Raw genomic sequence first — 22,398 nt, forward strand, 5'->3', positions numbered from 1 at the left:
AGAAGAGTCATTTGTGTGTCTTTTTTTAATCAATTATGAATCATCATTATATAATGGGATTGTATTTACTTTTAACGAGTACGTAAAAGTATACATTGTAGGAAAAGAAAAAGTCAGTACGTTTTTCTTTGCCAAAATGTTGCCTCAAGAAATCCATGGACTGGTGGAGTCTCGTTGTAAACTAGATAAACTGAACTAGGATGTCTCTAAGGTTAAATTCGAATAGAATATAATATACATGGGTTTAGCAGAAGGCCTCAACAGTCAGTAGTAATTCTTTACTATCTAGATCTTTAGTTTATAACATTGATCTTGATATAAAAAAGAAAATAAAGTCAGTGACAAATTGGGTCTTATAAGAATAATTTCCTCTTGAACTAAAAGAGCTTGTGCAAAAATTATGGAAGAAATAACTTTTAATAATAGAAATTACTATGTTATTAGTATGCGTATTAATAGAGTTTTAAATTAGGTTTTCGGGAGCCCAAACTACATTTGTCAATCAAGGCCATTTATTTATCATACACCCCTTGTACATTGGCCCCAAAACAACTGAACGGAAATGATATCTGTTTAAGCCAAACAGCTGTTGTAAATCAGAAAAGAGGCTACTACTACTACAACTACTTACAACAATTACCAAAAAAACTAAAACTAAAAAACCCCATCGAGAGCATCAAAGAGAAATAAACTTGCCACAGCGAGAGCGCCAACATCAGACAGACAGAGAAAGAGAGAGGGAGAGAGATGGAGAGAGAGAAGGAGCTAGAGAGAGAGCCAACTGTTGTATCTATGAACGAGTCGATGTTACATTGCCCCGTTGTCGATATAAAAGTGCAATTTGGTATCCAGCAACTCAGATACATTTTTGGCTTTGAAGTGGGTTGAGTGCTCCGCATGCTACGATATTAAAGTGAACATATATACATATATATATATACAAAAACAATGCAGCTATTATTTGTCGTGGTGGCCACGGTCGCGATTTGCGGCTTTGCTCATGCGCAACAGGGCGTCGATCCCGCCTATTTGCGTCAATATTATCAACAATTGCAACAGCAACAAGCCCGTCCAGATGATGGCACACCCATCTATGAGCAGAATTCGGAGCAGACACAACAATATGTGAATGCAGGACAACAGATTCGTCTCAAGGATACAGTGCAAGAACAGATACGTGCCCAACAGCAGCAGCAGCAACAACAGGGCTATGTGGCTCCCGCAGTCAGAGATTATCTACAGCAGCCACAGGTGGGTTATCCGTCATCCCATGAAAAGACTCTATCCCCATTTGACAATTCTTGTATTTGCAGTATCAATCACAGCCCCAGCAAACTGTCTATCGTCAGCCTGTACACGCTGCTCCTGCTCCGCCACCAAGACGTGTCCAGCCTCAATATCAATCATCGTCCTCGTCTCTGTTGGGCAAAGGACAACACAAATTGCAGTCGCTTCATCATCAGCAGCAGCAGCAGCAACAAGAGGAGGAGGAGCAATACGATGATGTAAGTACACATTTAAAGCCATAACAAGTTCGAGTTCGACTTTCGCGCACTTTCCTTTTCGCTTTGCTAATAATTACAATTGAGGCATGCAACAACCAGCAACAGCAACAGCAACAGCGGTGGGAGACCAAGATATTTGCAGAGTTCATTCACATTTATTCAACCTCAGTTTCAGTCTCAGTCTCAGTTTCAGTTTTCAGACACAGCCTCCACCATCTCCATTCAATGAATGGCCATATATGTTTGTACATTGTATCTTGGCCATTTAGTCGAGTTAACCAAAAACGTGTATACATATGCATGTATGTATATGTATGTATTTGCACATTGTCTCTGTTTTCATGCGGAAGCTTGGCAGATATCCATTACCGAATTAATGTTAATCCATCCTTACAATAGACCAGTTTATGTTTTATGGTGGGTATCTCCTCCTCCTCCTTCTCCTTCCCACTTCCATTTTGAAGAATAATACTTTCTCTTCAAACCAAAAACCATTTGAAAATTACTTTTTCGTAATGGTCAAACGATTCTTCAAACTTTAGAATAATAGTTGTTTTAGTGTACAATTTAGATGTGCTTAGGATTGATTCTATTTTTTTCTTTTTCTATACTGAAACTTTATTGGTCTGCAAATGGTTAATAAGTATTTAACCTTTTAAAGTTTAGTTAAAAACGATATATAATGTTTTAATTATCAATGGAACAAGTGCAGACCCTTTTAAAGGACTTTCTAGGCATCACATGAGCATGTTAATTAGATCATTCTCGGAAATCCTCAAAACCGAGATTTCAACTCTGGAATTTTGATTCCCCTTTCCCCCAAATTTCCGATTTCCAGGAACAAAATGATAAGATAGATCCTACACTATATCATATGCTTTCAAATTAGTTTTGTCTAATTTTTGAGGCAATCATTTTATTTGATTTTCCAGTAGCTACTTGAATTGATCACTTTAAAGAATATAAAAAATCTTGTCAAGCTGTGAAATAAATCTTTTGAGATAAAACTTGTTATAAATTGATTTAGCAAATATTTTCCATAATTTTTTTGGCTGTCTAAAGCCAACCTAACCAAACCTAATAAGTGACCTATAAAGCATTAGTTCTTTTAGCCAATTTTTACTCAATGTTTTGAAAGAAATATTCGAAAATAATGCTAGTTAGAATGATCTTTCTCTCTCTTTTTTTTTTTTGGAGGGGTCCATTAAATTGCAAAAGTTTGTGGGCAGCAAATTCTTGTACAATCACTTTTAAAATGCGACCTATATAGACACAAAAAAAGCCTACAATTTATCCTCCCCCCACCTCTCTCTATGTGATTGTGAGAAAAATGCATTTATACGCAAAAAAACAAACAAACTGGATTTTGCCTTTCCAATTCTTTTTTATGTCTTGTTTTTTGCCTGTTTTTTCTTCTTTTTGGGCGCACGACGCACAGAATCGCAGAGAATTGGCCACTCCTTTAGGCCACGTTTCTCTGAGTTACCTTAACCCAGTTAACGTTTTTGCGATTGTCTTTGCCTAGAATGCTTTTGGTGAAGGTCTCTGGTTGAATTCTGTTGTTTTTTGTTGTTATGGCATCCTCAGAAAAACTGCCACCGATCTGCTGCAGTAATCTCAACCTTGTGCATAAATTATGCTTCAATTCCAACCTCGCCCGGGGGCCAATATTGGTTACGGTTGAATACGAATCGAGTGCGCCTCAAGTTGGGGGTCTCTTGAAGTGTTTTTTGGGCGAAGACTGCCTGCACCCCGTTTTTATTAATTTTTTTTTTATATTTTCGGATTGCATAAGTAAGCGGCGTAACCAAGTCCATCACACACCATCGATACAGTGAACTGGAGTTGCAATTGCGCTTTGATTTCGTGAGCTTGTGGGCCATTAAAAATATGCAAGCAACTTCAAATTACTTTCACTTGTGCGTGATCTGTCCGTCTCTGTAGGACGGTAGTCTGTGGCTTGGTTTGGTTTTGGGTTTGTGGTGTGCAGTAGGCAGACCCACGCATACTCCATGATGTAATCGAAATGTATCTCTCTGGCCAGTCACACATACACACACACAAACACACACGCAAAGTGGGTCAGACAAACGCCTCACGCATTTGAAACGATAAATCAAATAGTCCAGTTCCACCTCCAGTCTAGAGTCTCGTGGAATTGTAACCCAAAATTACACTTTATATAACATTTGAATATCCGTTTTCTTGTAGGCAAACTCCTCATACCAGTTTGGCTTCGATGTGAAAGACGACGAGTTCACCAACTATCAGAATCGCAAGGAAGTCCGTGATGGTTCTGTCATTAAGGGCAGCTATTCGGTGGTCGATTCCGATGGCTTCATACGCACCGTAAAGTACACGGCCGATCCCAAGGAGGGTTTCAAGGCGGAGGTTATTCGCGAACCAACCGACATTGTTGTCAAAATACCAACACCACCACCACCAACGCAATTGTTACGTGCCGGTGGGCATAAGGTGCAATCGGAATATAGTTCCGGCAAACAGCAATATCAACAGCAGCAGCAGCAGCAGCAACCGCAGTATCATCAATACCAGTGAGAGACACAATATTGGCTCTGAGATCAGATCTAAGGAGATTTACTCTGATTACTTCTTTTGAAAGTTCCGCAAAGTCCATGTAGTTTGTAAATACGCCAATTACGAAGGGGCAGAGAAATTATAATATTATTATTATATATCTTATATATACATAACACACACATATATCATCTGCATCTGCATCTACATCATTTAGTTTATAGCCTAAAAGCGAATTTACATATTCCCCCTACAAAAAAATATCTCCCCTCGCAGAGACACATTCGATCATCGTGAACAAATTGTACGACATTCTTTTTTAGAATATTGAATTAAATTGTGTTTTTTTTTATATAAATTTAAAAAAATTCGTTCGTTTTCTTTTAGAAGTAATTGGATTTATTTGTTGGAATATTAATCTCTGGTGAATCCTTTGAGTAAATTTCATTTAATAATGGTCTTAAGGCAAGCAAGTTTCAAAATCAAGAGCTATAAAGTCATTTCAGTTTTCAGTTTTAGTTTTCTTAACTCTAAAGTTGATTTGGAAAATAAGGGATCATAATTCCATAACATAATTTCAGTCATAATATGGCATAGACTAAAAGAGACTGATTGAGCCATAAACAAAATTTACATAAGTACTTGAAAGTTTTGAATGAAACCAAACTATAAACTAATCTGGACTCTTTTAGTCTTCGATTTCAAATGACTTTGTAAGCTTTAAGCGATAAAAATCCTGAATTTTATAATCCTACTTGTATTACTCTACAAGCTACAAAAAGTTTTCTTTGCATATGAAGACTTTTTCGATTCAGCATGAATGGCAAACAATTTGCAATTCTATGGTTCATATGCTCTTTATTATTTTTCTCCTTGTCATTGTGAAGATACAAGTAAACAAATTTTATATCCGCATAAATCAATGTGTTAACCCTTAAGATCAAGATGAAGCACGGAAAGAAAACGGGCAGAAATTACAATCGAGGAAAGGTAACCCGTTCGTCCAGTTGCTTAGGCCAGGCAAAGGCCATCCTCGTCATTAAATGTGGAAGTTCTCACCAGAAGAAGACGAAGGCGACGACCAAAGACCAGACTGATGATGATTCGTGGTCACCCAAGAGAAGAGAAGGCCAGGCAAAGCTTCGACCGGACCGGTCAAACCGGTTGATCTTTGGGAAAACATTGAATGAACGAAAGAACTCACGCCACAGCAATGCAAACAGACATAGACACAGAGACAAATAGACATAGAGACAGAGAGAGAGAGAGAGATAGAGATAGAGAGAGGTGGAGATGGATTGAGAAGTGTCCTTTTGCAATGTCCTTGCATAAATTAGTGGAAACAGTGTGAGAACCGAGCGAGCCAAAGGGTAATGCATGCAGCTCGAGCTCCGATCATTCTTCATGATGACCTTATCGTCCAAATGAGAGGAGAAGAAAACAAGTAACCGGTTCTGGACAGTGACTGACAGACGGAGAAGATAGTTTTTTGAGAAGCTGCCAGCAGCGGCGCTAATGACCCGCATACACACACACACACACACGCACACATACATAGAGGTAGAAAGAAAGGACACATGAAAATTTACATATGCCAAGATATCTCAGTATTGAACCTTTATCCTTTACACCCCGTATATGTTTGTATGTAGGATTTGACTTGGTCAGTAGGGCACAACTACACACAACTGGACACTGCTGCCCGAGGGCGAGGGCAGTATGTAACTGTGTGTGTGTGTGTGTGTCATTCCATCATCATCATCATCTTCTTCTATGCAAATGAGCTTGGCCCAGCCCAGTCAACCCCTTTGGAAGAGGTCACCGACTTACAAGACAAGATAAGGATAAGAATCCGCTGCAACCTAGCAACCCCTTTCGTTCTGGCATTTGCATATGACCCGCATTTGCAGGACTCTGTCTTGTAACTATCCTGCTGCAGGACATTGCCTAAAACCAGTTTTCTTTCCATTGCAAGACAAGACCAAGAATAGCCACAGAGAAATTGACCTTTTTGCTTATAAACAAGAAGCAACATAAAAAAAGTCGTGTAACCGGACTGTCCACTTTCCGGACACTTTCGGGCGGCGTGAGAAAATTCCCTGACCTAAGACCACATATACGATTCGAAAGGATATCACCCAAGGAGAGAAGGAAAGAGCGAGCGAGAGAGGAAGAGAGAGAGAGAGAAGCCAAAGTACTTTCTTATGCAAATCTTTTGTTCGTCTCTCCATTCAAATTTCACGCCAAATCATTGTCTTTAAATAAATAATACGCCAAAATTATGAAAAGTCACGATTTTATATATATAAATGGGAGCGAGAGGAGAGGGAGGGTGGTAAAAAAAAAAACAAAAAAAAAAAACAATAAGAAAATGTATATGCAAATTTTATGGGTTAAGTTCAGTTCATTTCAGTTCAGAGTTTTCCTTGGGCCAAATCCCAACGATGCTCGCCATGACTGCCCTGACGATCTGTCCAAATCACCTAGATGGGAAATAATTGTAAAAGATTTATAATGTCATGGAAAAAGAGAAAGAAAGTGATCATTGCAAAAAACATTCCAATTCACCTCGCCCTTGTAACGATTTGTGCCGCGTTGCGATTCAAAACGTCTTTCCTGGGCCTTTGGATGATTCAAAACATGTCCATGACTACGTGAGGTAGGTCCATTGAACCGCATAAAAATATCACTATAATAACAATTGTAAATATCAAATATTAAGTTTTAATTGCCAAACAAATGGGTCCCTAATAGTATCTAGCAAGTTATATCTGTTAGTTAATGCTAATTAATCAAGTTTTGCTAAAAGAAAAGCCCATTGAATATTTTATATAATATGTATATAGTCATTCGATACTTCTAATCAACCATAAAATCATACCTATCCATATTTAGTTATGTCTATAATATAGATATGAAATAGAATAAATATAGAAAAGCATAGATTCTATACTGACAAACATGTTTTTTAACTCAATTTATAACCGATTGTTGTTCATTTGGGTTGGGTTGAATGTGAATATTTATAGACATATAGAATCCAGAGTTATAAAGTATAAAATCAATAAACTATAGAAATATATTATATGCCAATTAAATTAAGTGTAACCATATTGGCTCTTTGGTTATACTTACATAAAAATACAGAATGATCTAATTTTAAAGCATGGGCAATGCTTATAGGGACCTTTAAAAGGAGTTGAACTTTTTTTAAAGGACGATTAATATAGTAGGTCAGAAAGATATACAATTTATGAAGTAAAAAGTTTAAAAAACAAAGTAAACAATTGAGGTTTCTAACCTTAATTAAAATAGGCCTATGTTTTCTAAAATATTTGTCGTCTGATTTTGATATCTTATTGATTTACAACGAGTAATTTAAGAATTGGCTTGATAAACGCCTAAAAAATTGCTCCAAATTTCTATTTTCACTGAATTGTTTCTAAAGAACTATATAATATAGTCATAAGATCCTATTAAATCTGTGACATCTCAAAGAGAAGCAGTCAGAAGACTCTTTAAGTTCGTCTAAATATATGGATATCACTTAAAAACTCCATCCACTTATATATAATCACAAGAAATCTTCTTTAAAACTTTACGTACAGCTTTTAAATATTTTCAAAGTCTTGAACTTTAGAACTTTAACTAATTTGATCGATTCCATTTTATTGGGCAGCACTTACTGATAATATTTGGTCTCTTTGGTTTTAGTCTCTGCGGTTTCGGCATCTTTCGGATCGTGGTTTGCAGCATAGCGTCTTGGCCGCTCCACAGCTGTTGATGATGGCGGTGGTGCTGCTGCCACTTGTCGTGGTGGCACCACATGCAACACATCGCTGGTAAATAGAGCCGGTGGTACATTATAGAGATGCTCTTCGACGCGTCGTTGCGGCAGTTGGGCGGCTTGAATGTGCTGCTGCTGCTGCTGATGTTGTTGTTGCTGCTGCTGCTGCTGCTGGGTCAAGATGGGAATCCTCTGAATTGGTATATAGTTGCCCTCATAACGATATTTGGCCAATTCAGCATGAGGGGCAATCGCACGCTGTTGATATTGAACACTCGGTTGCGGATAGATGGGAAACGCAGGTGGTGCTGGTGGCCCAATTGACGGCAATTGTTGCTGCGATTGTTGATAATCCAAAGCCAGTGGCTGATAGTTGGGTCGATAGTTGATCAATTGATAGTTTCCAGGTGACGGTGCTATGGGGCCATAAGTGGCAGCAGCCATATAACCGGCTGATGGCTGATGATTGGTTGCATACTCAAGGCGACGCAAACGTGGAGCTTCATAATACACATGCCTTGGATAAATCAATTGAAGTTGAGCCGATGGCAAAAGGAAGGCAGCCACAAGCAATAGATGTAAAATAAGTGATTTAAGTGGTAATAGCTCCATCACGTTGCACTCTCGTCAAATTTGTGGCAGCATTTTGACAACAACATTGGCATTTATACATTGTTTGATGTTGTTTACAGTATTTGGTTAGTTGTGTTTTTTTTTTTCTTCACTGTTTTTGGGGCTTGGTCAATGCCGGAAGTCAGCAGAGGAGTCAGCGGTGTGTGAAATCGATCGAACGCTGCTGCAGCTGGTGCAGTTTTTTGGTCCCCCCCCCCCCCCCCCCCCCACTCCTACATTCTCTTGCTGTCTCTCCCCCCAGTTACACCTTTCTCCATATTGTGCAATGGTCCAACGGTCTGAGGATTGGAGTCTACTCTGTTTTACTATGCTCTGGTTTTTTTCTACATTTTTTTTTGCGGTTGTTGGGTTTTTTTTTTTTTGGGTTATATAAGTAACTAAGGCACAAACAAACTAACAACAACAAAAATATATACGTTAGATGACAAAGAGTTGAGAACAAGAACTGAATTTGAATTGCTAAATAAGCCAGCTGGCCGCCAGCTTTGCCAGCTTTCGTCAAGGTCAGTCAAGTTCAAATAGTAATAATAATAATAATAATAGTACTTTCTGTTTCCGTTAGATATGTAGCCATGTCCAGTTGGCGTTTACTCTGATTGGTTGTCGATGACAGCCTGTTGCTTCATTTTTGCCCATTTTAGGGGTTAAATTTTGCCTCTGTGTGTGTGTGTGTGTGGCGCGTAAAAAAGGACGAACCTATGGCCAGTAAGGTATTGCAACCCCCTGTCAGCAACCCTTAGATGAGTTGAGAAACAAAAACCCTTCGTCGTGGCATTGAAAAGTTTCTAAGATCATTCGACTTCTGAAGTTGAAAGCCTTAACAGCTAACCAAGAACCCAAAAACAAAAAACTAAATATATTTCACAGAGCAATCTTTGGATTATTTGAAGCAATAAAAGAAGAGGCAAATAAGGTAAGTTTCAGATAGTCATAACACATTTATAATATAGAAGTTTTCAGACACGAGATCTGCGTTTTCAACATGGTTTCAACATACACATAAAACATATAGATAAACTCCAGATCCACTAAAGTTTGAGTTATTTTTTTTGTTTGTTGTATAGAGAGCATTATTACGATTACGATATACGATATATATATATATATATATATATTTTATATAATACAAAGATGTTGGCCTCCAAAGTGTGTGTAAGAAAGAGAGACTGCTGCAACAAAGTTTTCAGTGCTTTCGATGCGTTTTTTTTTCACAACAATTCATCCCGTTTATATCATTCCAAGCCATTTCATTTTCCTTTGGTCAACTTTTTTTTTTTTCTTGATTCTAATCATCCATATTGACATTGTTCATGCGCATCTTGGCAAAGTCCTCGAATACAATATTGTCATCATCATCCTGATAATAGCCTTTGACGTTGCGATGCTGCTCAATTGACTTCATCTTCTTCATGGCATTCGAACGTTTCTTCTCAATGGTGCCTAAAGAAAGGGAGATTAGATTAAAAGTGCCTAAGAGTATGCAACGTTTTCACTTACCAGGTGCCGGTTGCAAGAGCTTGAATGGCACATCCGTTTGCATTTCACCGCCCAGAGTGCCGCAGTTCAATTTAATGCGCACCGAATACGAAATGACAATACCGCAAGCATCGCCAGTCGATTTGCCCTCTTGGACCATGGTTGAGGAAGCCAAATTGACATCCTCATCCTTCAAATGGCCATCCAGAGCAATGCCTAATAGAGATCAGTACGCATTTGTTATGGTTAGAATAGACACTTCTCTCTCTCTCACTCTTACCATGACGATCCTTGTTATTGGCTGCCAGGGGAATTAGATAAAAGGTCTTGGTTAGATTTGCTCCTGGTGTAATGGGGCAACCCTCTTTGGTCTCCAATTGAGCCACATGCTTGCTGAACTGAGCATTCACCATTGTGATCTCGGTATGCTGGACAATGAAGCATTTGATGCTCTTCACCGATTTCTTGGAATTGTTCGATACTTGCACTGTGGCAGCCACTTTCTCGCCATGATAGTAAATCTCACGATCCAATGTTACCTCCAGGCTGATTTTGCCATTGGAGAAGGTGAAACCTTTGCTGACCAGCGAGCTGGGCAAACGTTGTCCACGATTCAATGGAGCATATTGCAGTTTCTTGATTACCAAGCTGACCATGCTCCTCTTATGCTGACGATCATCCTCCGAATCGGCAACGAAGGCACGAATGGTGTATTCCACACCCAAGGGCTTGCCCATATCATCACCCTCCTGCTGCAATGTCACCGAGCTGGGGGAATTGGGTGGGAAATGGAAAGTGAATGGATGGGCATGGCTACCCAATTTGCGTACAAGTTTCTCTTGCATTGGAGTCATTTCCATATTCGGATTGGTCATGGGTACAATTTGCTCACGTGATAGTATCAATTCCTTTGAGAATTTAACACCCATAACCTCATCCTCTTCCCGTCCATAGCGATAGGTGGTGGCCAATTGGCCAAATACTTTACGATTTTTCAAATATTCCGGCTCCACAACGATAACACCATCAACAGGATCACAATAATCCAAGTGATCAATGAAATCACGACGTCCCAAATAGAAGGTTACCTTGCCGTTTGGCGTGGCCTTCTTAAACACCTTGACGGAAACAACCATGTCGCTTAATTACTTAGTTAGATTGATAGATAGATCGAGAGAGATAGAGAGTTTGGAAAAAAAAGCAATTAATATTTTCGCGACCGACGCTTCTCGTTCGTAACGTGCACAATTTCTCGTTAGCGGAGGAAAATGCAAAACCCATGGGCCCTACAACTTGCTTATATACCTTTGGCTTGGCCCTGTCCACCACCACCATTTGGTGGCCCAATGTCCACTAAGTGGATTTGCGCGTTATGCAGTTGGTTTCTAACGAGGCAGGCGTTTGGCCAATGGGTGGGTGGGTCGCTTTTCTGCGCAGTTTTCACTTGACCGCATTAGATGTGTGTGTGGATGTGTGGATGTGGATGTATCTGCATATGTGGATTGTCTAATGTCAAGTCAGACATTCAGACATGGTGTGCGACCTCGTGCGAGGTCATGTCACATGTGTTGAATAAGTTTCCAGCCGCCCTAAACAACGACAGGGCAGGGCAGGGTGACAGGTCTTTACATAGAGATTAACTTATTCGTTTAACCATAATTTTCCAAGAACTAAGAATTTGTTCGTTTTTTTTTGTCGCTTGCGTCTGGTCCATGTTTTGTTTTCTTTGACAACAGTTGTTTGTTGTTGTTCCTGGAGAAACCTTAGAAATTTCTGGAGCACTTTGTCAACGTGTTATAAAATAAAACATCAATATATTGATTTTGTGCTGCTGACTTGGCAAAATATAAAGCAGACATTAATTGCAATTGAAATGGAATTAAAGTAAAAGTTCTATAACGTTTTTCTTTTCAGCAAACTTTTCCTTAGAGAAGAAGTCACCATGCAAACACAGACCCACACAACAACCGATCGTCATGGCTATAGCCTGCGCTTTTCACCTTTCGAGGCAAATTATTTGCTGCTGGCTACAAGGTAAGTCTCAAATTCTAAAGATGCCCATTTCTACTCCTTCTTTAACTGTCTTTTGTATCCTTTTTAGCCAATTGTACGGTCTTGCTGGCGGTGGTTCTCTCTTTTTGCTTGCCCAAACTCCCAATACAGTCGATGGCCAGAATTTAACTGAGCTATGCCGTTTGGAGTGGTCGGATGGTCTGTTTGATGTGGCCTGGTGTCCCTATGCCGCTGATATAGCAGCCACTGCATCGGGAGATGGATCATTGCAAATATGGTCGGGTTTGGATGCTGAAGCGGCTATGGGACAACAGACACCGAAACAGCCATTGATCTGTCTGCAGGAACACAAGAACGAGATATACAGTTTGGATTGGGGCGAGAAATGGAACTATCATACACTACTCTCGGCCAGTTGGGATTGTACACTCAAATTGTGGGACTGCAATAGACAGAACTCGTTAACGACATTTGTGGGACACACAGATTTGATATATTGTGCAAAGTTTTCGCCACTCATTGCGAATCTATTTGCTAGCGTAAGTACCGATGGACAATTGAACTTATGGAATTCTCTTGATTTTGCAGGTAAACCCCTAATGAGCATCGAGGCGCATCCAAGTGAGGTTTTGGCCTGTGACTGGAGTCATTTCGACAGGAACATTCTGGTGACTGGCGGCTCGGATGGTCTAATACGTGGCTGGGATTTACGTAAGATGCGGACGCATGTCTTTGAGCTATATTCCGGAGAATTTGCAGTCAGACGTTTGGCCTGTTCACCGCACTCGGCATCGGTATTGGCATCGGCTAATTATGATTTTACCACACGGTTAGTTAGTTAGTTTGACTTGTTTCTTTAGCTCTTACAATTGACTGATTTTTATTTTTGTGGATATTTAGCATTTGGAATTTGGATTGCGGCGAAGCTCCACAAGAGATAAACGAACAACATACGGAATTTGTTTGCGGTCTCGATTGGAATCCACATCGTAACCACCAATTGGCCGATTGTGGTTGGGATTCAGTGGTCAATGTCTATACACCACAATTTCTAAAGGATACAACAATGGCCTAAAAAGTCTCGGTCTAGTCAAAAATACAAACTGGATGAAAAATACAATGGAAAACAAAGCAAAAATCTGAAAGCTAAACTCTGGAACTGGTACTCCGAAAAATACTGAATGAAATGTGATAAGGCGCAATGGCGTCAAAATAGCCAGGCCAATAGCCTAAGCCCCTTAAGACGACTAGCTATATAGCTGAGCTATATATGCCTCTAAGGAGAATACTCAACGAAGATGACGACGACGACGAAGAAGACGACGGAGAAGACGACAAAGACGACGATGATGACGAGGAGGAGGTAAAGTGTAACTAGTTGTGATAAATGCAAATTGTATAAAAAAGAAAAGGAAATGAAAACAAAGAAAATTTCCATACAAATTTCTTAGTTAAACGGAATCTATCTTAAAAAACAGGGGCGGTTTCATTATAATTTGGCGTTGTATGACCAAAAATTAAGTAAAAACAATGTTGGATGAAAATGAAATGAAAGAACTAACCAATCGTTTGTTGCTTTTGACATAAATTGGAATGAAAACCGAATTTTACAAACTTAAAGTGGAAAACTATCTATCTTGGTTCTAATATACATATGTCGGATGGGAAGGTATGGCAGGCCAATCTAAACTTTGTTTGGAAGAAATCAATACAAATGGAACGCTTATCAGAAATAAGCAAAGACGATAGTTAACTAACTATGAATTAGAGAAAAGAATTTTTACTAGCATGTTTAATCAAAACATTTGTCCAATTTACTTGTTGTGGTGCCTTTTTTTTTTCTGTCTTTTGACTATAATTTGCACTTCTGAACTTATTCAAAAGTTAACGGCACTGGCCATCAATGGAAAGGTGAAACCTACCTGAGGGTAGGTAGCCTTTTTCGTCTCTCCCTCTCTCTTTCTCTCGCTGACCAAACAAACATGCAATAAAGCGTTAATTTGGTGCAACAAATCAGAGTTTCTCAGAATTGACACACAGTCAGCAAAAGCTGACTCCAAAAGGTGTGCCAACTCGCACCTTCTGCACCAGGGATTGGGATCAGGGTGTGAAAAGACTGCCGCCAGCAACGGGCCAGCCACAGTCGAGTCGGATGACGAGCCTTGTTGATCCTGGACATTAGCTATGGCGACTAAGCTTTAGCTGCCACTTCGGGCAAATATTTGTTTTGATGCCAATTGGCGTTGATTTCTTTAGACAGCCACGCATCAGTCAAACTTTGAAAGAGGAGGATCAAGTAAGTATAACCAACTACCAGGCAGCAGCAGCAGCAGCAGCAGCAGCTGCTGTTGACCCTCGTTCCCTTGTTATTCGTGCGAATAAGCAGGAACAACCTGTAATTATCTTTCCCCAAGTCAAGTGAAACTAAAATTGATATTAATGCTTGTTTGTGTTAATAAAAATCGAAAATTTCATACCAAGAAAGCGTGAAGATGAGCTCAGGCAAAGTTGTTTTAAATCTATAATTTTGCGTACAACACACAAATCAGTTTAAACAAGAAAGGAAAACACATATCAGGGTTCAAAATTAAATGTGTTAAATATTTTGTGGTTAAATAGGGGCTTTGGGTATACACATACATACATATATTTTAATTTCTAAGTTGAGAAAACTTTTAAAACGAAACGCTTTCATAAACTTAAACCTAAGAGTTTCTACTTCGATGAAATAAGTTTTTTTTATTACATTTTTCTCCTGTCTGATAAGGATTTCAATTCCATTTTAGTGAAAATTTTATTTCCTATCTGAAAAGCCTTGTTACTTATTTCTAATTGGATAGAAAATATTCTGACTAGTTTACTTTTCAAATGGAATTTTAAATGTCAACTCCTTATTACATTCAAAACATGATATATAGATGGCGCCATTGTGTTGCTGCACAAAGGCAACGTAATGAAAATGTTGCCAGACTGCCAAACAAATAAAGTGCAAAAAGAAAACAAAGTTAAAAAAAAACACAAATTTAACTCACAATTAACTACTTTTACGTACTTAAAAATAATTTAAGTTGCAGTTTAAGTTTAATAATTATTAAAAAATTTAAAAATATAAAAATGGCAAGAAAGTTTCCTAACTGCACACACAGATGGCGCTGTGAAAAATTGATAATTTGTGCGCTGTTCTCATTAATCGATAACATTTGGCGGACATTTTGAACAAAGACTACAATTAACCATACGAAATTTTCATGAAATTAAAACTGATTACACTTTTTCTTTAGGCCCTATAAGGACATTAGTCAGATGGTTACATTGTAGGCCCAAATTGAAGGAGTGATTAAGGGGTTCGGTAGAAGATCGTCAAACAAATGGCTTAAAAATTGCACTCACTTACTGGGGAGTTAAAGCCACTAAAATTACCCGCAGCAATTTAGTGCGAATGAACGAAAAATCCAGGCAAACGATAAATTAGCCACAAACAATGTTGCAATGCAACACAGCAAGCAACAATTGGACACATACTAAGTTGCCTCGGCGGTTGTTGTTGCGGCAGTTGCCTAGACACATAACCTTGACTTCTTGCTGTTTCTTTGTATTTGGCTTCAGCCCTCGCCCCCTCTTGGCCACGCGAAGGATGGCAGCAGAGGGAGCCCAAGAGATCTTGTCTTCTCGTCAGTGTCAAGGCTCGCGGCTTGTTATAAATAAACAGACAAAAGGCTAAAATACCAAAACACAAGTAAAAAGAAAGAAGCAAAAAAATGAAAAAAATAATATTTCAACACCCATCCAGGCAGCACGCGAGGAGGTAATCTCCCTCCCTTTGCTACCTCCATGGAGGAGCGTTCGGTGCTGGGTTGCTTTTTGGGGGCCACATCGTCAGCCAGTCAGCCAGCAGGTTCTCGATTCGATGTCTACCTGGTGCTCTCAGTCTTTCTCTTCTCTTTTTTTGTGTTGTGCTCCCGACCTGCTCGAAATGTTGCACGCGCCGCAGCGTTCAGTTCAGCAATTTAAATTGCCTCCACGAGCATTTTGATGGCGATCACGCGCCCCTCTTTCAAATCTTGCTGCTCAATCTGCGGCAAAAAAGGCGACCATAAAGGATACTCTTGGACGAATAAACTAAAACTGAACTAAAACTCGGGACAACAATAACAACAGCTCAGCGCATTGAGTTTTTACGACTGTCTTGGTATTAATTTTTGTTCCCTCTCAACGTTTTGTTCTTTTTAGATCCTCTTGGCTTTAATCGTCACTTTTATGCCGACACAGACACAGAGAGTGTGTGTGAGAGAGAGAGAGAGAGATGGAGTTCTTGGTTAACTAACACGTGTAGGAAGGGCGGGCAGTGGCATGGCACTGGGTTTTGGCAGTGGCGACGTCGCCCCCCCAGAGAGTGTGACTTGCTGTGTATATCATCAGAGAACATCACCGCAAAATAACAATTTTCCCATTTTTTTTTGTGAGCATTTTAGATTTTCGCCACTTCTTGTGCCTTTTCCTCTTGTCTAGCTGGAGTGGGCGTAACGCAAAAAGGGCGATCTTGATAAAAAGGGATTTCCAGTTGAGTGTACACCGGAAATAATTGTCAAGGGATAAACAGCTCCCGGCGGGGTCTAGGATATGTGGGCTACCTGTGTGCACAGGATGCTAATGAATGATCACAAATGGTTATGGTCTGAGAAACGGATGTGTGTGTGGCTACCGTTAGAATAAGGATCGATCAAGGAGTGTGAATTTATGCACCATTCTGAAGATTGAATAACAATTCGACAAAGACAATCACAAAATAATAATGAATTCCTTTTTGATACTGACTGATTCCCCCTACATCGCCTCGATCTCTCTATCTATCTATCTATCTATCTGTCTGTCTTTGTCTTAAGGCTGCTCTGTGATTTTTATGATCTGTCTGTGGATTTGGGTTTGTGTGTGCCTGCTCCTATTGTTCTTGGTTTCCCGATGACATAATGAGAGTAATGTTTTGCTGCCTAGTTTTGCGTAAGGTCAACGATGACCTCATGCCCTAGAGGCAACTAAAGACCTGAACGCAATGTTATGCAATAGCTGCTGCTGCTGCTGCCGCTGCCGCTGCTGCTGTCATAAAAGTCGCTCTCTAGACCTAGATCTATATACATAGATTGCCCATAAAAATGGCCACTGAACTACTAACACAGTAAATGGGCATCTTTATCCTGTCTGGCTGTCTGTTTGCCTGTATTTTGGGCACAAATTGGTACTGAAAAAATATTCAGCGAACATTTGTTTATGACATGTTGTTAAAAAATTCAGGACATTGAGAGCGAAACTGAACGCGACCTGAACTAAATGCAATTTACGCAATTCCGAGCAAAAAACAAGGCCAAATGTCCCGCTGTTGCTCTTCCACGAAACGGGATTTTTATTTCGCTCTCTTTTTTTGGGTTCACGAATTCCAAATAAGGATCAGTGAGAGGATCATACGGTGCCCATGCCCATGCCCAAGGATCTCATAATTTTTTGGTCTGCTCTAATTTTTTGTTACAATTGTTTTTTCGTTCCTTGTGTATGCAATTTTATTTGTCTTATTTTTGGCAAATATTTTTGGTTTTTGAGGTTGCTGCTTCTTTTCCTTTTTTTTCATTCTTTCCGATTTTTTGCATTGTTTTGGGTTTGTTTGTTTCTTTCTTCCACTGCGTGTGTCTCTGAGGTTGACCAAAACACAAAAAAAAAAAAAATAAAACAAAAAAGTTGGCCCAGATTACAGACAAAAATTAGCGCAGTTCGGGCCACAGTTTTTGTTGGTTGAAAGAGGCGCGTGGCAAAAATTTACAATAACTATAATGAGCTCAATCTAAAAGAGAACTTGTTTTCTTCCTCCTCTTCGTTTTATCGTTCCTTTTCGTCTAAATACATACGCTCGGACATAGCAAACAATTTTATTTACAAGACGAGAACATTCTTTCCTAAAAATATCAATATTATTAACTATAAGAATCTTGTTTATTGTTTGGCTCTTTGCATTGAAGGTGATGAGTGATTTCATTTCATATCTATCCCATTTCTTTTTCTTTTTTGCACTGGGAATGACTAGATGACTAGGTGACTAGAGTTACGTTCAGTATTATCCTACATTTATGACACAGCTATGAATAGTTTTATCAATGAGTAATTGATTTTATTTAACTAAGCACACAGAATTAGTAAATCTCATGAGTGTTAAGTCATTTGAATAGAGTAATTCTCAATCGTTCAAAATTTTAATGGGTATCAAAAGAGAAGAGTTAATCCATTTTCTTAAGGTAATAAAATAAACTCGGTTAAACTCAACAACTTAATCTAGCTACAAATACAACAGACTTAAGTGCCAAGTTTCATTTCTTGAGATCTTTTACCAACTGATATAAATACAGGAATCCAGACGGACAGACAGAGACGACTCATATAAGACCCACCTTTAAAGCTGATCAAGAGTTTCCTATATATAACTTTATGTCTTCATCTCTGCCTCCCAACCATTAGATTCATATAATAATGAATATAAATAACTTACATATATCGATTGAAATAGCTGAATAATCTATAGCAATCAATTTGAATCATGTGGAAACTCAGAAAAGTTTTTCATTACGAGTAAACAATTACATTCCAATTACAAAGTATTCTATTGATCTAGTTAGATAAACAATAATAAGTAGGAACTACTCATCATTTGGGCTAGGTTGAACTTTAAAGTATTCTGGACTAATAGTTTTGAAATCCTGAGTTAATAAACATTTCGTTTCCTTTTTCAAGTGTATCAATAATTTATGCCATTGAGGCTTTTTTTGAGGGTGAAGGACGCTTACACAAGGTCGTCTCGCAGTTGATTTATAAATAAAATTCCGTGCAAAAATTCTTTGTTGCGTATAAATAATTTGTTTTTGGAGAATATAAAGCAACAACAACAGCAACAGCAAAACAAAATATTTCTATCTATAGGTATGTATGTATATATGTATGTGTATAAAACTGTCCGTTTTTGAAAATGCCATTTCAATAGCCAGATCTGGTTGTTGTTGTATTAAAACTCATGACCAAAATACTTTAGCGGCTCGTCTCATGACTAAAAATAGTGGCCATAGTCGCCCCCACACACACACACACACACACACACACTCATACTCATATCGACTGTGTGTAACCCAAAAGCTGCAGAAGCCCCTCAATTGGAACTCAATGATGGCGCTGCTGCTGACGATGGCCACTGACGTGCGCCAATGACGCGTTTTGCTCGCAGATTCTGATTCTAAACAGAGGCCAAAACACACACAGAGGATGCGAGGGCGATGGGAGAGGATAAGGAAAGGAGCATGGGCGCTCCAGAACCAGGTGATGACGATCATCATCGGTACAAAACCATCATCATCATCAGGTTAAGCTAAAAATGGCAAAAAGCAATAGCCGGGCCAATGATATGGGGGGCCCCTAGGAACTGAACTGAACTGAACTGAACTAAAATGAAATGAAATGAAAATAGCCATCAGCCGTCAGTGGGCCTAAAAAACAATCTTCAAAATGAGTTTTTCATTATGCGGATGAAAAAACACAAAACAAAAATCAATTTGTATCATAAGAAAAACGAATCTATAATACTCTCTTTAAACAAATAATTCATATCTACATCGGACATTCATAATGTAAAAGAAAAAACTATTATTCACCTTTTCTTTTTGTTACTATGAGTAGAAAATTCTAGGAATGTGAAACCCCTATTAGACATTGACAATTTAAATTTAGTTGTTAGTCTTTAAACATGTGAAACGATTTGCATTTTCCTGCTCTTTGCCAATTGCATTTAAGTTTTCATGGCTAAAATACGCTTACATTTAGTACATTTACTTTGAATGTAATGAGAAATTTATAAACAAAAGGGTTTCCGTATAAAAAATTTGTTCAAGTGTTAAATTTTTTTTTACTATGATCTGGAAGGTTATTATACATTTAAGTAATTTTATAGATATGAAATCTTCTTTTGAATAATTTTTGTTGGTCTAGATTTCGGCCTTTTTTGAAGTTAACCAAAACAGGGCTTGACGTTTTTATATGTAATTAAAACAAACTTTGAAGTAGGAATCTATGTGCTTTTCATCTATGACCAGTGTGATCCTTGGAAAATTCCGAGGAAATTTCTTCATCCTCATAGAAAAGTAAGAAGCACTTCAGCCAAGAATGCACTGGAATTGTCTCTGAATCTATCATATTCTACGGCAATTTGTTATAAGAAGAACTTTTTATGCCGCCTTTAACTAACTTAATTTTGAAATTTTAATGGAAGATTTAATAATTATGTATTTCAATTTCGTTTGCATAACATTAAAGCAAATAATTTGAATTAATATAAATAACTTCATTAGTTATTGTAACCATTTTTAATCAAAAACATTTCAATACAGTATTTCTACTTCTAAAAGGATTGAAACATGAAATCCTCTTACTTTCAAAAAGGATTAAAAAAGGAAAAGAGGCCTACCTAAAATCAATTTTTAACTATTCGTTTGGCTAGAGATTAAGACTAGTGTAAAATAGTCAAAAAGGGGTTCTCATATTTTCGATATGCCCATATTTTGCCAAGTGTATAACAAATACTGTAAACTTGCAAAAATATTTTTCATGAAAAACAAATTCTTTGGCACCACGTCAATGACGTCAATGCGAGACGGCGGCTGTCAAAATTGTGAGAATAAGAAAAAAACAACAAAACACAAAAAAAAAAAAAAAAAAACCAGGGACTAGAGAAAAAGTTTTTTCCTCGCGTCTGTTAAGTCCAGACGTGGGCGTGTTGTTGTGCTTTGGTATTTGTGTGTGTATGTGTGGGAGGGGGAGGTGTGCGGGTGGGCTGCCTTTTCGCCTCAGTGGCTGCTGGCTGCTGGCGATGACGCGTGAACTTGCCTTTGATTTGTTTTTCGCGATCGCCAAAAATAACAAAAACAACATCAAGCAAACAAGCGTAAAAGAGATTCGTGGAGGTGGAGAAGACGAAGGTGCTGGCTGAGGAGGGGAGGGAGGGGCAGGCAAAACGGTGGGTAGTGCGGCATTTGCATTTCGTTAATGTTATTGTTACTTTGGCAGGGCGCACACGTTTGCCCCCTTCTAGCCACCGTAGGCCCCCCTCCCACACACACAGACACACACACACACTCACACACACACACAGATATTTCCAGCAGGAACAACAAACCGAAAAGAAATATCTGTGGGTGGCAACTTCATAAACTTTGATTTAATGGTATGCCAAATAGACTTGGCGGGGTTTTTCAAATCTGTTTTTGGCAGGTTAATATACATATATGTATATGTATATATACACTATATCTGATGGTAATTGGTAATACATTTGCAATTTCCGGTTAGTTAGTCTGGGTGATTACCAAATTAGTAAATTGCATGCGTAGCCGCACGTGACTCCCTTTATCCTTTTGCCGAAAACAAGCTGCCAAGAACCTGAAGATCCTTATAAGCAGCGACAGCAACAGAGACAGATCCTCTTGAGCCTCTTGAGCCTCTTTAGTGTCATTTCCGTTCATTGCTGGGCATTAAATTAACCATCATTAGGCCAAAATATCTTCGCGAATCCACTGAAAATCGTCTGCAATCAGCATTCATCCAATTTCAACCCGAAATGCCGCCAGATGATGATGATGATGAGAATACAATTCTTATCTTTCCTTTCTTTTCGAATATAGTTATAAAAAAGATTTGCTTTTTAACTTTTGGCGGCTGTTGGCTAAGTGAGCGTTGATTTTCAAACCTGGACACCTGTTGCCTCCATTGTTGTCCTCCAGCTTTAGTCATATAAGTGTCTTATGTATATATATATATATAAATATATATATAAGCTTTATACAACCTTTTTTTCTGCTTCCTCGTCTTTGGTTTACGAAATCGCATAAACATAAAGGTAATTGCACAGACATGCCAAAAAAAAAAAAACAAAACAAAAAATTATCCGATATTCGTCGTAGTCGTTCTCTACGTTTTTTGTTGTTGTTGTAAAACAAAACAAAACAAAATACAACAACTACAAAAATACCATCGATGCTTGGCATTTATTGTGATCGCCGCTTATTGCCGAGAGACTCTGCCGATATCCGAGGGTGCCAAGGTTTCTTATTTTCCTGCCAAAAAAGGTGATTTCATCGTTCGGCCAAAGGGACCCATCGAATGCGGTGCAAATAAAGTTGCTTCAACTACTCATCAGAAGAGAAAAAACCCAAAAACTACTCATCAGATAAACCCCAAAACCCTGATGAGTAGCCATCAGATAAACCCCAATTTTTGAGACTTCTTAAACCAATTTAAAATATATTGTTGTATTTATTAGCTGAATGCATCACCAGGAACTTTTTACAGTTAGACTTACATATATGAAAATGACAAAGGATTTAGGATCTAGGAAGGACATCATTTAGTAGATGAGACCTTAATGCT

General features: G+C 38.6%; 4 protein-coding genes across 4 annotated transcripts; 2 read left to right on the forward strand and 2 right to left on the reverse strand.

Moving 5' to 3' along the window:
* Positions 1-889: 889 nt before the first annotated feature.
* LOC6638611 (putative uncharacterized protein DDB_G0271606) lies at positions 890-4,404 on the forward strand. Its single transcript, XM_023181695.2, has 3 exons — positions 890-1,251; positions 1,314-1,505; positions 3,717-4,404. Exons 1-3 carry the CDS (start codon positions 949-951, stop codon positions 4,062-4,064), a joined length of 843 nt encoding a protein of 280 aa, XP_023037463.1. The 5' UTR covers positions 890-948; the 3' UTR covers positions 4,065-4,404.
* A 2,020-nt stretch (positions 4,405-6,424) lies between these two features.
* On the reverse strand, positions 6,425-8,499 carry LOC6638610 (probable ubiquitin thioesterase DG1039). The gene is made up of 3 exons (XM_002062282.4): positions 7,730-8,499; positions 6,612-6,732; positions 6,425-6,526 (listed from the first exon to the last, which is right to left on the reverse strand). Exons 1-3 carry the CDS (start codon positions 8,440-8,442, stop codon positions 6,458-6,460), a joined length of 903 nt encoding a protein of 300 aa, XP_002062318.3. The 5' UTR covers positions 8,443-8,499; the 3' UTR covers positions 6,425-6,457.
* Positions 8,500-9,278: 779 nt separating this feature from the next.
* LOC6638608 (peroxisomal targeting signal 2 receptor) lies at positions 9,279-13,358 on the forward strand. Its single transcript, XM_002062280.3, has 4 exons — positions 9,279-9,376; positions 11,854-11,973; positions 12,041-12,781; positions 12,853-13,358. The coding sequence occupies exons 2-4, from the start codon at positions 11,882-11,884 to the stop codon at positions 13,025-13,027; spliced, it is 1,008 nt and encodes a 335-aa protein (XP_002062316.1). The 5' UTR covers positions 9,279-9,376; positions 11,854-11,881; the 3' UTR covers positions 13,028-13,358.
* LOC6638609 (phosrestin-1) lies at positions 9,378-11,186 on the reverse strand. Its single transcript, XM_002062281.4, has 3 exons — positions 10,220-11,186; positions 9,961-10,155; positions 9,378-9,903 (listed from the first exon to the last, which is right to left on the reverse strand). Exons 1-3 carry the CDS (start codon positions 11,073-11,075, stop codon positions 9,749-9,751), a joined length of 1,206 nt encoding a protein of 401 aa, XP_002062317.1. The 5' UTR covers positions 11,076-11,186; the 3' UTR covers positions 9,378-9,748.
* Positions 13,359-22,398: the final 9,040 nt, after the last annotated feature.

The sequence above is a fragment of the Drosophila willistoni genome, assembly GCF_018902025.1.
Source record: "Drosophila willistoni isolate 14030-0811.24 chromosome XR unlocalized genomic scaffold, UCI_dwil_1.1 Seg144, whole genome shotgun sequence".
Lineage (NCBI taxonomy): Eukaryota > Metazoa > Arthropoda > Insecta > Diptera > Drosophilidae > Drosophila > Drosophila willistoni.

What these genes read in the sequence shown, in the direction of transcription:
- LOC6638611 (XM_023181695.2), top strand. Translation starts at nt 949, where the DNA reads ATGCAGCTATTATTTGTCGTGGTGGCCACGGTCGCGATTTGCGGCTTT. An exon ending in ATTATCTACAGCAGCCACAG is followed by an intron (nt 1,252 to 1,313) that starts GTGGGTTATCCG and finishes TTGTATTTGCAG; the next exon opens with TATCAATCACAGCCCCAGCA. An exon ending in AGGAGGAGCAATACGATGAT is followed by an intron (nt 1,506 to 3,716) that starts GTAAGTACACAT and finishes GTTTTCTTGTAG; the next exon opens with GCAAACTCCTCATACCAGTT.
- LOC6638610 (XM_002062282.4), bottom strand. Translation starts at nt 8,442, where the DNA reads ATGGAGCTATTACCACTTAAATCACTTATTTTACATCTATTGCTTGTG. An exon ending in AAAGAGACCAAATATTATCA is followed by an intron (nt 6,733 to 7,729) that starts GTAAGTGCTGCC and finishes TTGTTATTATAG; the next exon opens with TGATATTTTTATGCGGTTCA. An exon ending in CAAATCGTTACAAGGGCGAG is followed by an intron (nt 6,527 to 6,611) that starts GTGAATTGGAAT and finishes TTTCCCATCTAG; the next exon opens with GTGATTTGGACAGATCGTCA.
- LOC6638609 (XM_002062281.4), bottom strand. Translation starts at nt 11,075, where the DNA reads ATGGTTGTTTCCGTCAAGGTGTTTAAGAAGGCCACGCCAAACGGCAAG. An exon ending in CAATAACAAGGATCGTCATG is followed by an intron (nt 10,156 to 10,219) that starts GTAAGAGTGAGA and finishes GATCTCTATTAG; the next exon opens with GCATTGCTCTGGATGGCCAT. An exon ending in GCTCTTGCAACCGGCACCTG is followed by an intron (nt 9,904 to 9,960) that starts GTAAGTGAAAAC and finishes CCCTTTCTTTAG; the next exon opens with GCACCATTGAGAAGAAACGT.
- LOC6638608 (XM_002062280.3), top strand. Translation starts at nt 11,882, where the DNA reads ATGCAAACACAGACCCACACAACAACCGATCGTCATGGCTATAGCCTG. An exon ending in TATTTGCTGCTGGCTACAAG is followed by an intron (nt 11,974 to 12,040) that starts GTAAGTCTCAAA and finishes TATCCTTTTTAG; the next exon opens with CCAATTGTACGGTCTTGCTG. An exon ending in AATTATGATTTTACCACACG is followed by an intron (nt 12,782 to 12,852) that starts GTTAGTTAGTTA and finishes GTGGATATTTAG; the next exon opens with CATTTGGAATTTGGATTGCG.